This window comes from Nerophis lumbriciformis, linkage group LG19, assembly GCF_033978685.3.
Source record: "Nerophis lumbriciformis linkage group LG19, RoL_Nlum_v2.1, whole genome shotgun sequence".
Taxonomy (NCBI): Eukaryota; Metazoa; Chordata; class Actinopteri; order Syngnathiformes; family Syngnathidae; genus Nerophis; species Nerophis lumbriciformis.
Genome location: NC_084566.2, coordinates 37206240 through 37220554, shown reverse-complemented (window position 1 = coordinate 37220554; position 14315 = coordinate 37206240). Strand labels below are relative to the sequence as shown.

The window sequence follows — 14315 nt, the reverse complement described above, 5'->3', positions numbered from 1 at the left end:
ACATAATAGTGAGAGAGTCCAGTCCATAGTGGATCTAACATAATAGTGAGAGAGTCCAGTCCATAGTGGATCTAACATAATAGTGAGTGGACAACTAAGTAGCTGAAAGCTCACAATTGTTTCCTTTATAGCTAGTTTTGTTATTTTTCACTAAGAATAAATAAATAATGAGCCAAATATTTCAAGCCACGCCTCCCGTACTAAAGCCAATTGTGTGACCCACTTCTGAAATCCAAATGTGGGTCCATAATCTGCCCAAAACAACTCCCACACACCTGGAGAGCCTTTGGACCGCGAGCAGCCTCCCACGTCGATGACACTCTCGTAGGGCGTCTCGGCGTAAAAGGTCCTGAGCGAGGGGACCCTCATGCACTGGCTCAGCTTGATCTCGCAGTGGCACTCCTGGATGACCTCAACCTCGCGGGGGCCCTCGAACAGAAACAGCCGGTCCACGCGCATCCCCGTGGGCTCACACACATGGTTCATCCCGCACGAAGGAAGCAGGTTTCGGGGCTCGGGGGCGTCCAGGGCGGCGAATTCATGCCTCCTAAGCTTGGTTGGGAGACACAAACAAATGATTCCAATAGGGCTTGAAAGGGCGTGGGATTTTGCAATGCATTGTGGGGGCTGGGTGGCCATTGTTGCTGGACAAAGTTTTTGTTTACAAACAGCTGTATTGTGAGAGAGTGCAACCAGCCTGCTCAGTGGCCTTGTGGTTAGAGTGTCCGCCCTGAGATTGGTCAGTCGTGAGTTCAAACCCCGGCCGAGTCATACCAAAGACTATAAAAATGTGAGCCATTAATAATAATAATAATAACTGGGATTTATATAGCGCTTTTCTAAGTACCCAAAGTCGCTTTACATGTAGAACCCATCATTCATTCACACCTGGTGGTGGTAAGCTACTTTCATAGCCACAGCTGCCCTGGGGTAGACTGCCGGAAGCGTGGCTGCAATTTGCGCCAAAGGCCCCTCCGACCACCACCTATCATTCATCATTCAATTCACCGGTGTGAGTGGCACCGGGGGCAAAGGGTGAAGTGTCCCGCCCAAGGACACAACGGCAGCGATTTTTTTGGATGGTAAGAGGCGGGGAGCGAACCTGCAACCCTCAGGTTTCTGGCACGGTTGCTCTACCCACTACGCCATGCCGCCCCATTACCTCCCTGCTTGGCACTCAGCATCAAGGGTTGGAATTGGGGGTTAAACCACCAAAATGATTCCTGAGCGTGGTTGCTGCTCACTGCTCCCCTCACCTCCCAGGGGGTGGAACGAGGGGATGGGTCAAATGCAGAGGGTAATTTCACCACACCTAGTGTGTGTGTGTGTGTGTGACTATCAGTGGTACTTTAAAGGCCTACTGAAACCCACTACTACCGACCACGCAGTCCATCCATCCATCCATTTTCTACCGCTTATTCCCTTTGGGGTCGCGGGGGCGCTGGAGCCTATCTCAGCTACAATCGGGCGGTAGGCGGGGTACACCCTGGACAAGTCGCCACCTCATCGCAGGGCGACCACGCAGTCTGATAGTTTATATATCAGTGATGAAATCTTAACATTGCAACACATGCCAATACGGCCGGGTTAACTTATAAAGTGCAATTTTAAATTTCCCGGGAAACTTCCGGTTGAAAACGTCTAGGTATGATGACGTATGCGCGTGACGTCAGTAGTTGAATCGGACATTTTGGAATAGGCCGGTCGCCAGCTTAAATAGTCTTTTTTCATCGCTAAATTCCACAGTATTCTGGACATCTGTGTTGGTGAATCTTTTGCAATTTGTTTAATGAACAATGGAGACTGCAAAGAAGAAACCTGTAGGTGTGATCGGTGTATTAGCGTCTGGCTACAGCAACACAACCAGGAGGACTTTGACTTGGATAGCAGACGCGCTAGCCGCCGACCGCATCGATGATCGGGTGAAGTCCTTCGTCGCGCCGTCGATCGCTGGAACGCAGGTGAGCTTCGGTGTTGATGAGCAGATGAGGATTGGCGTAGGTGGAGAGCTAATGTTATTAGCATAGCTCTATCGAGGTCCCGTAGCTAAGTTAGCTTTAATGGCGTCGTTAGCAACAGCATTGCTAGGCTTCGTCAGGCGGTACATCATTAACCGTGTGGTTACAGGTCCAGAGTTTGGTAGTATTGTTGATCTTCTGTCTATCCTTCCAGTCAGGGGCTTATTTCTTTTGTTTCTATCTGCAGTTAAGCACGATGCTATCACGTTAGCTCTGTAGCTAAAATGCTTCGCCGATGTATTGTCGTGGAGATAAAAGTCACTGTGAATGTCCATTTCGCGTTCTCGACTCTCATTTTCAAGAGGATATAGTATCCGAGGTGGTTTAAAATACAAATCCGTGATCCACAATAGAAAAAGGAGAGAGTGTGGAATCCAATGAGCCCTTGTACTTAAGTTACGGTCAGAGCGAAAAAAGATACGTCCTGCACTGCACTCTAGTCCTTCACTCTCATGTTTTTCATCCACGAATCTTTCATCCTCGCTCAATTTAATGGGGTAACATACCTGCCAACTACTCCAGTTTTCCCGTAATTAGTACGGTTTTCATCAACCTATTCCGGGTTACGGTTGCAGTGATAAAAAATACGGTTTTTCATTCATTAAAAAAAAAATTTTTTTTTAAAGTTTTATTCACGAAATCGCGTAACAACAATGACAATCGACACTGCTTCCCGTAACTTCCTATCGAGCCATTCCGAATGCCATGCGCGAGGCTATTTATAGCACCGCTGCCAAGCACGAGGCACCAGTTGCCATTGTTTCCAAACGAGCGAACGATCATGGAATCAGCCGGAGAAAAATCGCAAACGAGTCTTAAACCGAAAAGAAAACTGCAGTCATTCCGTGAAGAATATTCAAAAGCCTATCCGGGAATAGTTATCCGTTCCAGAAAAGGTGAAAACTACGCGAATTGCACCTTGTGCAGACAAGATTTTTCGATCGGACACGGAGGAATTAGCGATGTAAAAGACCACGTTGGGACAAAAAAACACAAGTCTAATGCCGTTGCTAGCGATACAAGTGGAAAACTTTCAACGTTTTTCGTCGCCCAAACAGATTCTTTGGATGTGATAAATGTCGAAGTTTTATTTACGGAGGCAATAATTAATCATGGACTTCCAATCGATTTTAGCCACAAAAAGGTAATGACACCAATGTTATCTATTGGAATTGTTTAGTACTGTTATACTGTTAAAAGTGTTTATACTATTTATGCTTTCAAGTCCAAGTTGAAGAAATCTTGTTAAATGTTGACAGCATAACTACCAAAATACAGAAGTATGTCCTTAATATTTTTGCAGTGCTATTTCTGTTGAAAAGTTAAAATGATTACATTAGAGATGTGATGTGCCACTTTTCAAGTGTCTGATGGCTTAAATTAATTTTCATTAATTTTTCATATTTTGAATTATTTTGAAAGGCTTACAAAAAAACTACATTTGAATTGTAATTCCATGCTATTGACAGGACTATTAATTTTAATGAAGTTAGCTTACCATGTTTACAGTATGATAATTGTGATAGAAATGTGAATTTTAGGCACAGAATATTTTTTACAATTGAACAAGGCAGTAGATTATACAAGCTTGGACAGAAAGTTAATAATGACACCAATTTTTTTTTTAATGGAATTGTTTAGTACTGTTTTACCATTTGTTTACTGTAAAAAGTGTTTATACTGTTTATACTTTCAATTAACAAATTGAAGTCTTGTGAAAGGTTGACAGGATAACTGGCATTAACTGTCAAAATAATTTCAAACTATTGAAGTTAGCTTACAGAATAAACATGTCAATCAACCCATATGATTTTTGCTGTAATATTTTTGTTTTGAAAAGTCACTGTGACTGATAGAAAAGTGATGGTTTTAGCAACATTTTAACCTGTCTGAATGCTAATAATCATTTTGCTTCGGGGGGTGAAGAAGCCCCCCTGAACCCCCCACCAGGACTTTGTCCTTGACCTACCGGGGCCGCGGGCCCCTGGACCCTGGCTACTAGGTTTTTCTGATTTCAAAAGTTGGCAGGTATGGGGTAATCGTCGCTTTCTCGGCCCAAATAGCTCTCGCTGCTGGTGTAAACATTGGGTAAATGTGAGGAGACTTTCAACTTGTGACGTCACGCTATTTCCGGTACAGGCAAGGCTTTTTTTTATCAGCGACCAAAAGTTGCGAACTTTATCGTTCGATGTTCTCTACTAAATCCTTTCAGCAAAAATATGGCAATATCGCGAAATGATCAAGTATGACACATAGAATGGATCTGCTATCCCCGTTTAAATAAAAAAAATTCATTTCAGTAGGCCTTTAACTTTAACTTTAAACTGGATTAAAATGGATCGTACTAAAGAAAAACTGGACCCTGTTCCAAAGGCTCGTCACCTTAAAACAGAAGTAAAATTGGTGGAATTGATCCAAATGAGCACGTCCAATAGACAAGATTTGAGCAAGCTGTAGAACGTGTCCTGCATGTCGGTCTCCAACGGAGTCAGTTTTTATACAGGCCAAACACTTCCGAATGCCAAGTCAGTAAAGGCTCACAGACAAACCAACTTTGGGTTTGATTGATTGATTGACTGAGACTTTTATTAGTAGATTGCACAGTACAGTACATATTCCGTACAATTGACCACTTAAATGGTAACACCCGAATACGTTTTTCAACTTGTTTAAGTCGTGGTCCACGTTAATCAATTCATGGGTGCGTGCAAGACCTTGGAATTTTACATCAGACACAAACCTACTAGTGTAAAAATGCTGTTAACACACCAGCATGTACCAGGTGATGGCGTTAAAAGTCATGTTCGATCATCCATGGTTACTATCCAAGCTATGCATCGTCTCTTTATTAGCTCACTAACCCAAATTCCTTGACTTTGCTTCCACACTGGAAATGAGACAAATCTCACCAAATCGTGTTTTTTCCTGAAGCGATCATGACAGCCACTGTGGCAGATCATTTTGTTGCACGTTTGCGCCATGTTTTGAACTTATTAAAAAAAGAACACAACTTTAGGACCGTCTTGCCTTCAGCCAGGTAAACAAGCGAATCAGAGGCCAGCAAGAACCACAATGCGTTGCGTTTCCACGTCACACTTTTGAGCCCTATAATTGATGCATCTTAACCCTTGTGTGGTATTCGGGTCTATGGGACCCGTTTTCATTTTTTTATTAAAAGAAAAATGATACAATTAATTAATTTTTCAAACTCACTGACTTTGGCTCATTTTCTGTGAAGAACATACCGTATTTTCCGCACTATAAGCCGCGCCTAAAAACCACAAATTTTCTCAAAAGCTGACAGTGCGGCTTATAACCCGGTGCGCCTTATATATGGATTAATATTAATATTCATTTTCATAAAGTTTAGGTCTCGCAACTACGGTAAACAGCCGCCATCTTTTTTCCCCGTAGAAGAGGAAGCGCTTCTTCTTCTATGGTAAGCAACCGCCAAGGTAAGCACCCGCCCCCATAGAAGAGGAAGCGCTTCTTCTTCTACTGTAAGCAACCACCCGCCCCCGTAGAAGAAGAAGCCCCCGGATATTGCGTTTCATTTCATTTGTGTGTTTACATCTGTAAAGACCACAAAATGGCTCCTATTAAGAGACACGCGTACAACGCAGAATTCAAACTCAAGGCAATAAGTCACGCAGTAGAACACGGAAATAGAGCAGCAGCGAGAGAATTGAACATAAATGAATCAATGGTGCGTAGGTAGAGGAAGCAACAAGATGACCTGCGCCACTAAGACAGGGAGACAGCGCCGGACGACATACGCCAACATCTGCCAGTGGATTGTAAATGCCTGGCGGATATATCGGTCTCAACTGTGGTCCGAGCTTTCCGGAAGGCAGGATTCACGGAACTGCTGGACAACAGCAGCGACATTGACTCTGATGACTTCGACGAGACGGAGCCGGCCATTTTGGATGCCGTATTCGCCCAACTTTTTAATTCAGACACTGAAGAAGAATTCAAGGGATTTATGGATGAGGAATAATTTCAGAAAGTGAGCTTTAAATCTTTATTTTGTGTGTTGTGTGACATTAACGTTCGAGCAACGTTGAGTTATTGATGTTACTATTGCTCTGCACTAATTTGAGTGTTACTATTTTTGTGATTGCACATTTGCACATTACATTTTGGGGGTGAACAGAGTTGTTAGAACGCTGGTTTGTAATATATTATTAAAGTTTGACTGACCTATCTGACTGTTTTTTTTTGACATTCCCTTTAGCGCAGCGTAGGCGCGGCTTATAACCCGGGGCGGCTTATAGGTGGACAAAGTTTTGAAATATGCCATTCATTGAAGGTGCGGCTAATAACCCGGGGCGGTTTATAGTGCGGATATTTAATGACCACACACCATACACACACCATACACCCCCCCGCCCCCACACGTTTCCATTATATATAAGATGTCCAGGGTCCACTGGACCCGGGGCTAATAGAAGTGTGGAAATTGATGTTCTGTGTACCACACACACCGACCCACCCACACACACACAGCAGGCCTAGACAGGAGGAGGACAGAGTGTAGGTACTGTCGGAGGCAGATATTTACATATATCCGAATTTAAGTGTTACTTCTTTTATTTCATAGTCATATTTGAAAACAGCTCGTGTTTTTCCATTTGTTCTCTTTCTGTTTGTCTGCAAGTAAACTGTGTGTGTTAACCTTGAAGCTTTGGAATGTAAGAAAGAGAGATAATGTGCATGTGTTTTGACGAGAGAGACTTAAGAGGGGAGAGGGTTTTGTCGGGAGGACAGACCATCTTAGCGGGGTGATTGAATGTTCTATGCTGGACTGGTGTCAATGTATATCTGCAAAGCTTTGCAAATATATTACAAAATACCTATTCTGTCTCTGGTGGTTTTTCAACTCGGCTTTAAGTGTCGTAAAGAGCTTGGGAGCGACTTGTGACTTGAATTCCCTGGGAGGAGCTACTGGTCCAAAACGCAACAGTACACAGAACATCAGAGGGTCAAATGTGCGAGAAAATGAGAGCAGACAGTGTTGACAAACAATGTTGCAACCTTGTGTGGGAACCGCAGGTGCAGAAACACAAAAGAAGAATCCCTGTGGGATGCAGAAACTGGCAGAGAAATTTTCCGTGCAACTTTCATATTGTTGTTACTCAGCCAGCGTTTGTGGGTCTGATGGACCCGTTGCATTTTGTGATATTTAATGCCTCACAATCAAACACGTTTATGTTAAAATACTGAACAGATGTTTATTGGGATAAGGTAAACATCTGTTCAGTATTTTAACATAAAAGTGTTTGATTGTGAGGCATTAAAAGCCACAAAATGCAACGGGTCCATCAGACCCACAAACGCTGGCTGAGTAACAACAATATGAACATTACACAAGGGTTAAGGATGATGTCATAGCAGCTCTATAGCGCTCTCCCAGTGGTGGTGTAAAGGAGGGGTCGGCAACCGAAAACGTTGAAAGAGCCATATTGGACCAAAAAATAAATAAATAAATAAAAGCCGTATATAAGTCTTATAATGAAGGTTACAGATGACATAAGTGCCTATTGTCTATATTAGCTATATTAGCACACTTTCAAAATGACCATGTATCGCAGGCTGAAGAAAATCATTGTTGACAGAAATGTTGAAAGTTAATATTTATTCTACACATTTTTACATTAGAAAACATTAGTAAATCAGAGGCTACTCAGAAGGTGAGATAACTCCTGGAAATTACTGGCTTTTAATGGCCAAAGGTATATATGTGTGTGTGTCCAAGTGAAGACTGTCTTCTTTTACTAGATTTCTTACAATATTTGGCAAGCTCGGTAATGTTTTGCTGTGGTCTGGAACAACATGGCACACAAACAACTATCTGAAATGCAGGCAATATTACATACAGATAATGTGTCATGAGACATGCAAAACTAAATTGTATACCGTATTTTTCGGACTATAAATCACTGTTTTTTTCATAGTTTGGCCGGGGGTGCCACTTATACTCAGGAGCGACTTATGTGTGAAATTATTAACACATTAGCATAAAATATCAGATAATATTATTTATCTCATTCACGTAAGAGACTAGACGTATAAGATTTCATGGGATTTAGCGATTAGGAGTGACAGATTGTTTGGTAAACGTATAGCATGTTCTATATGTTATAGTTATTTGAATGACTCTTACCATAATATGTTACGTTAACATACCAGTTGGTTATTTATGCCTCATATAACGTACACTTATTCAGCCTGTTGTTCACTATTTATTTATTTTAAATTGCCTTTCAAATCTCTATTCTTGGTGTTGGCTTTTATCAAATAAATTTCCCCCAAAAATGTGACTTATACTCCAGTGCGACTTATGTTTTTTCCCTTCTTTATTATGCATTTTCGGCCGGTGCGATTTATACTCCGGGGCGACTTGAAACATGCAAAACCAAATTATATACAAAGAGGGTAAAAGTAAAGGATATTAAAATCAGCTCAAATATACCTACAAATGAGGCATAATGATGCAATATGTACATACAGCTAGGGATGTCCCGATCCAGGTTTTTGCACTTCCGATCCGATACCGATATTGTTTTTGCATTTCCGATCCGATACCGATACTGGCCTATCCGAGCATGTATTAAAGTTTAAAGTTATTTAGCCTACTTAGTTGTCAGAATCATGTTGAAAAGGGTTTTAGTACTCTTGATAACAACTAGCCAGCTGAATTAGGGGAGTTTGAATAATACACAATGGTTGGTAACAAGAAACTGACCTGTTTATTCAAGGATAAACACAAAATAGACAAAAGTATACATGACAAACAGAAATTGCATCATTGAACTAGGGCTGGGCGATATGGCCTTTTTTTAATATTGAGATATTTTAAGGCCATATTGCGATACACAATATATATCTCGATATTTTGCCTTAGCCTTGAATGAACACTTGATGCATATAATCACAGCAGTATGATGATTCTATGTGTTTTGATTGATTGATTGAGACTTTTATTAGTAGGTTGCACAGTGAAGTACATATTCCGTACAATTGACCACTAAATGGTAACGCCCGAATAAGTTTTTCAACTTGTTTAAGTCGGGGTCCACTTAAATTGATTCATGATACAGATATATACTATCAGATATATACTATCATCATAATACAGTCATCACACAAGATAATCACATTGAATTATTTACATTATTTATAATCCAGGGTGTGGAGGGGGGCGCCGGATGTAAGTGTCAAAAAGACAGCCAAAAGAGTTTGATATGAGAATAAATCTAAAGTTAAAATATAGGGTAGAAATGCACCCATTTGCAGGAAATGTAGTCTTGATTTTCAAAATTTTCTTTCAAGGCTTGCATGTCTACATTAAAACATTCTTCTTCATACTGCATTAATATATGCTACTTTTAAACTTTCATGCAGAGAAGGAAATCACAACTAAAAAAATCACTAATTTTTTCATACGGTGTTGATGTGGAAATTTTTTGCATCTGCATTTTGATGGTGTGGGCGTGTGGCACCGAATGGAGATAAGCGCCTCGACAGACGTCACAATATTTGAACAATGATGACAAAAACTGTTTTCTCTGTCGTGTCCGTGTGTCGAAAATTGTTATGCGCTTTTTTTTTTTTTTGATTTTGTGCGTGGCATAGATTTGCTATGCGCAGAGGACGTTTAAACAGTGCGCAATTGCACAGGCGAGCACCTTAGAGGGAGCGTTGCTCGCACGGCTGCGCTAGCATCACAGCTAACGTTAGCCATGCTGCTACCTCTCTGCTCGGGGAGGACGTATACGTATGTGACGTATGACGTGACAGTATGTGACGTGTGTAAGAAGGTGCACTTGCTGTCTGTGAGAGGGAGACACAGGAAAGAGTGAGAAGAGCCTGTCGTGTAATGCCAGCAGCTAAAAGCAACTGCGTGAGAATTCACAGACCATTGGATGTGTGGAAGGTGTGCTGGAAAATGCGGAATTGAAATTAGGGAGCAGCAGAAAAGTGGAATGTATTATTTAAATCGGTGCGTTGGAAAACACGAACCGGAGTTTTTTTAAACTGGATCTGGATCGGCATTTTCCCATGCCTTGCCGATACGCAATTTTTGGCAAATATCGGCAGCCGATCCGATCCAAATATCGGATCGGGACATCCCTACATACAGCTAGCCTAAATAGCATGTTAGTATTGATTAGCTTGCAGTCATGCACTGACCAAATATGCCTGATTAGCACTGCAGCAATTCAATAACATCAACAAAGCATTCAGGCACAGTATACAACTTTTGGTGGACAAAATGAGACAAAGGAGGAGTGGAAGATTTTACATGTAAACAAACGTCGCTGCGTCACAGTCCACACTATGGCGAGTTCAAGAACCGCCGCAATTAGTAGGACAAAACAATGTCCACCAAATACTCTCATCAGTTAAACATACACACAAACATATTTTCATAACATGGGCACTACTGCCTAGTTTCTCTTGTTATAGTCTTATTTTACTGTTATATTTTTATTCTCATTGTTGCTTTTAATTTGTATTCTTATTGTAATATGTTTCTATTTTGTTTCCATTTATACCCCCATTATTTACTTTTTACTTTTTAAATTCGATCTCAATTCTGTACACTGCTGCTGGAATTTTAATTTTCCTGAGGGAACTTTCCTGAAGGAATCAACAGAGTACTATCTATCTATCTATCTATCTATCTATTAGAGATGCGCGGTTTGCGGACACAACCGCGGAGTCCGCGGATTATCCGCGGGTCGGGCGGTTGAAATAAAAAAAAATTTGATTTTATCCGCGGGTCGGGTCGGGCGGTTGAAATAAAAAAAAATTAGATTTTATCCGCGGGTCGGGTCGGGCGGTTGAAATAAAAAAAAAAAAGATTTTAAATAGATTCAGGCGGATGGCAGTTAAACCAATTCGGAAATATATATATATAGTTAAATGTTGTTACCCACATACGAAAAACGAGCAGGCACCTGCAGCATATGCCACAACAGAAGAAGAAAAAAAAAAGAGATGGCAACGCCGGCAGCAAACGTGGTACGCGACAAACTAAAAAAGGGAATACTAAAGACCAGGGGCAAAAAAGGCCGGAAAAGTTCAGCGTGGACTCGTTTTTATGAGGTTGTAAATCAGGATGATAGTAATGCTGGCTACGTGATTTGCAAGAGCTGCGACTCTGTTTATGTCTACGACAGTCACAAAACCGGGACATCTAACATGGTGCATCACATTTATGCAAAACCCCGAATCTCCACAAACACCCTGAGCATGAGCAGTTTCGTCCGCCGTGATCCCAGAAGAGTGCCACAGGATGTTAAAACAAGATAGAACGCAGCTGCCTGCAGCAGTTTGAGTGGCGCGAGCGCTCTTGGAGGCGCGCTCAGCGCGGCTCCCAGATGATTGCGCACTGGTGTGCGTCTGGGCCGTGACAGCGTGGCACGCGTTGAATGTCTGTGCTGCATTGGATCAGTCTCCTTTCTTTAACAGGCAAATGCTTTCTAACCTCACTAATGCCTTGCATCGCCTATATTAGATATATAACAACGGGCGGATGCGGGCGGGTGCGGTTTTGATTAAATGTTAGTTCGGGTGGATGCGGATGGTTGACGACTTTTGTGATGCGGTTGCGGATGAAATAATTGCCTATCCGCGCATCTCTACTATCTATCTATCCATCCATCCATCCATCCATCCATCCATCCATCCATCCATCCATCTATCTATCTATCTATTAGAGATGCGCGGATAGGCAATTATTTCATCCGCAACCGCATCAGAAAGTCGTCAACCATCCGCAATCCACCCGATCTAACATTTGATCAGAACCGCATCCGCCCGCACCCGCCCGTTGTTATATATCTAATATAGACGATGCAAGGCATTAGTGAGGTTATAAAGCTTTTGCCTGTTAAAGAAAGGAGACTGATCCAATGCAGCACAGACATTCGCGTGCCACGCTGTCACGACCCAGACGCACACCAGTGCGCAATCATATGGGAGCCGCGCTGAGCGCACCTCCAAGCGCGTCTCGCTGCCGGCGACGGCCGGGTATATGGGCCCGACGCTCCAGCGCCATCCATTTTCAGGGCTAGTTGATTCGGCAGGTGGGTTGTTACACACTCCTTAGCGGGTTCCGACTTCCATGGCCACCGTCCTAGCTGCTGTCTATATCAACCAGGGTGAGCCCCACCCCTTTCGTAACCCCTGTTACGCGCCCCCGGCAACAGGGGTGGCGGGCAGGTAAGCTGCGCGGGCGGAGCGCGCGGAGTGACCCCTGTTACGAGCCCCCGGCCACGGGGGTGGCGGGCAGGTAAGCTGCTTACCTGCTGCGCGTGACGCCGGCCGCGGCGAAGGCGGACGAGGCGGGGTGTCGGTGCGGTGGGCGCGGTGGTGACCCTGGACGTGCGTCGGGCCCTTCTCGCGGATCGCCTCAGCTACGGCTCCCGGTGGGGCCCTCTCGGGGGAGGGGGCCTCGGTCCCGGACCCCGACGAGGCGTCCCTTCTCCGCTCCGTAAAAGTGTCCATCTCTTTTTTTTTCTTCTTCTGTTGTGGCATATGCAGCAGGTGCCTGCTCGTTTTTCGTATGTGGGTAACAACATTTAACTATGTATATATATTTCCGAATTGGTTTAACTGCCACCCGCCTGAATCTATTTAAAATCTAATTTTTTTTATTTCAACCGCCCGACCCGACCCGACCCGCAGATAAAATCTAATTTTTTTAAATTTCATCCGCCCGATCTGCGGACTCCGCGGTTGTGCCCACAAACCGCGCATCTCTACTCTCTATCTATCTATCTATCTATCTATCTATCTATCTATCTATCTATCTATCTATCTATCTATCTATATTAAAACAGTGGACTTTCTAACAATTGGGAAGGTTTTTGTCATGTTTGTCCTCAAACAAAAAACATACTAAAATAAAAAAAAAAGTACTTCCCCCCCCCCGTCTTTTTCCATTTTCAACCCTTTTTTCAAAACGCTCCAGTTAGCCACTAGGGCGGCACTAAAGAGCCGCATACTGGGTTGACCCCCCCGGTGTAAAGGAACCGCACCATAGCCATCCACCTACTTTTTTGCTCCTGAGGAATTCCAGCATGGACACGTGTTGCGCGTAATCCTGCGCTCGCTGCGCCTCGTGCAGCGGGCGTGGCGGGCCACCGCAGTGAGGCCGACACATGCCCACGTCCACGCTGACGGGACCCCCCGAGATGTCTGAAAGGAGCAAAAACCACGAGGGCTTTTCACACCGCTTGCTGTTAGTGTTGAGTGGTGTGATGCCTTACCTCGTCCAATGTAGACTAAGTGAGTCTGTCTCTTGCAGCAGATTCTTTGGGCGATCAGGTTTCTGTGCTCCGTGTGTTTGTTCAACACCGCCGCCACTGCAAAACCACACAATGCCTTAAAGCGCAATAATTCATTTGCAACAGGTGCGCTTACACAGACTCAAATATTGGGACTAGAGATGTCCGATAATGGCTTTTTTGCCAATATCCGATATCCCGATATTGTCCAACTCTTAATTACCGATTCCGATGTCAACCGATACCGATATATACAGTCTGTCATGTCTGTGTAATCATGTTTTGTTTTAGTCATGTTTTGTTTTGTTTAGTTATTGGACTCTTAGTTTCTGGCTTTTCACTCCCTTGTCTTGTTTCCATAGTTACCCATTAGTTTCACCTGTTCCATGTTTGGACTCATTGTGCACTCTTGTTTGTCACCATAGCAACCCATTAGTTTTCACCTGTCACGTCACGCACCTGTTTCACGTTTTGAGTCACGCACCTGTTTTCACCAATCATGTCACTGTTATTTAAGCCTACCTTTGTTCATCACTCGTTCTGCCTGCATTGTCTTTATGCCACACCGGTTCATGTCTCTGTCTGACCAAGTAAGTTTCCTAGTCCATGCCATAGCTTCTGATCTATTTAGCAACTTCACTTGTGTTTTAGGCACGCTTGCCTTTTTTGTTGTATTTTTGTGTTTGTGGGAGTGAGTGATTTATGTTAAATAAATCCAAGCTTACCTTCACGCTGTCGTCCGGAGCCGTTTTTTGCGTTGGAAGAACAACCCCGCAGCAAGCTGCGACCCCCCCATGTGACACAGTCGTGGAATTAACACATTATTATGCCTAATTTTTGTCATGTCTGTGTGATCATGTTTTTGTTTTTGTTTTTGGACTTTTTGTGCACTTTTGTTTTGTCACCATAGCAACCATTAGTTTTCACCTGTCACGTCACGCACCTGTTTCACGTTTTGAGTCACGCACCTGCTTTCACTAATCATGTCCATAGTATT

At 43.2% G+C, this 14315-nt stretch overlaps 2 protein-coding genes across 2 annotated transcripts in view; one reads left to right on the top strand and one right to left on the bottom strand.

Annotated features, from left to right (window-relative positions):
* Nucleotides 1-14315, top strand: part of LOC133618466 (serine/threonine-protein kinase NIM1-like) — an 88242-nt gene that overhangs the window by 7482 nt on the left and 66445 nt on the right. The window lies entirely within an intron of this gene.
* pnhd (pinhead) overlaps nt 1-14315 on the bottom strand; it is a 49198-nt gene that overhangs the window by 26710 nt on the left and 8173 nt on the right. The window contains exons 2-4 of the mRNA XM_061978855.1: nt 13301-13396; nt 13087-13229; nt 276-552 (exon numbers count right to left, since the gene is read on the bottom strand). Coding sequence (XP_061834839.1) covers nt 276-552; nt 13087-13229; nt 13301-13396 — 516 coding nt within the window. The remainder of the gene's footprint in view (nt 1-275; nt 553-13086; nt 13230-13300; nt 13397-14315) is intronic.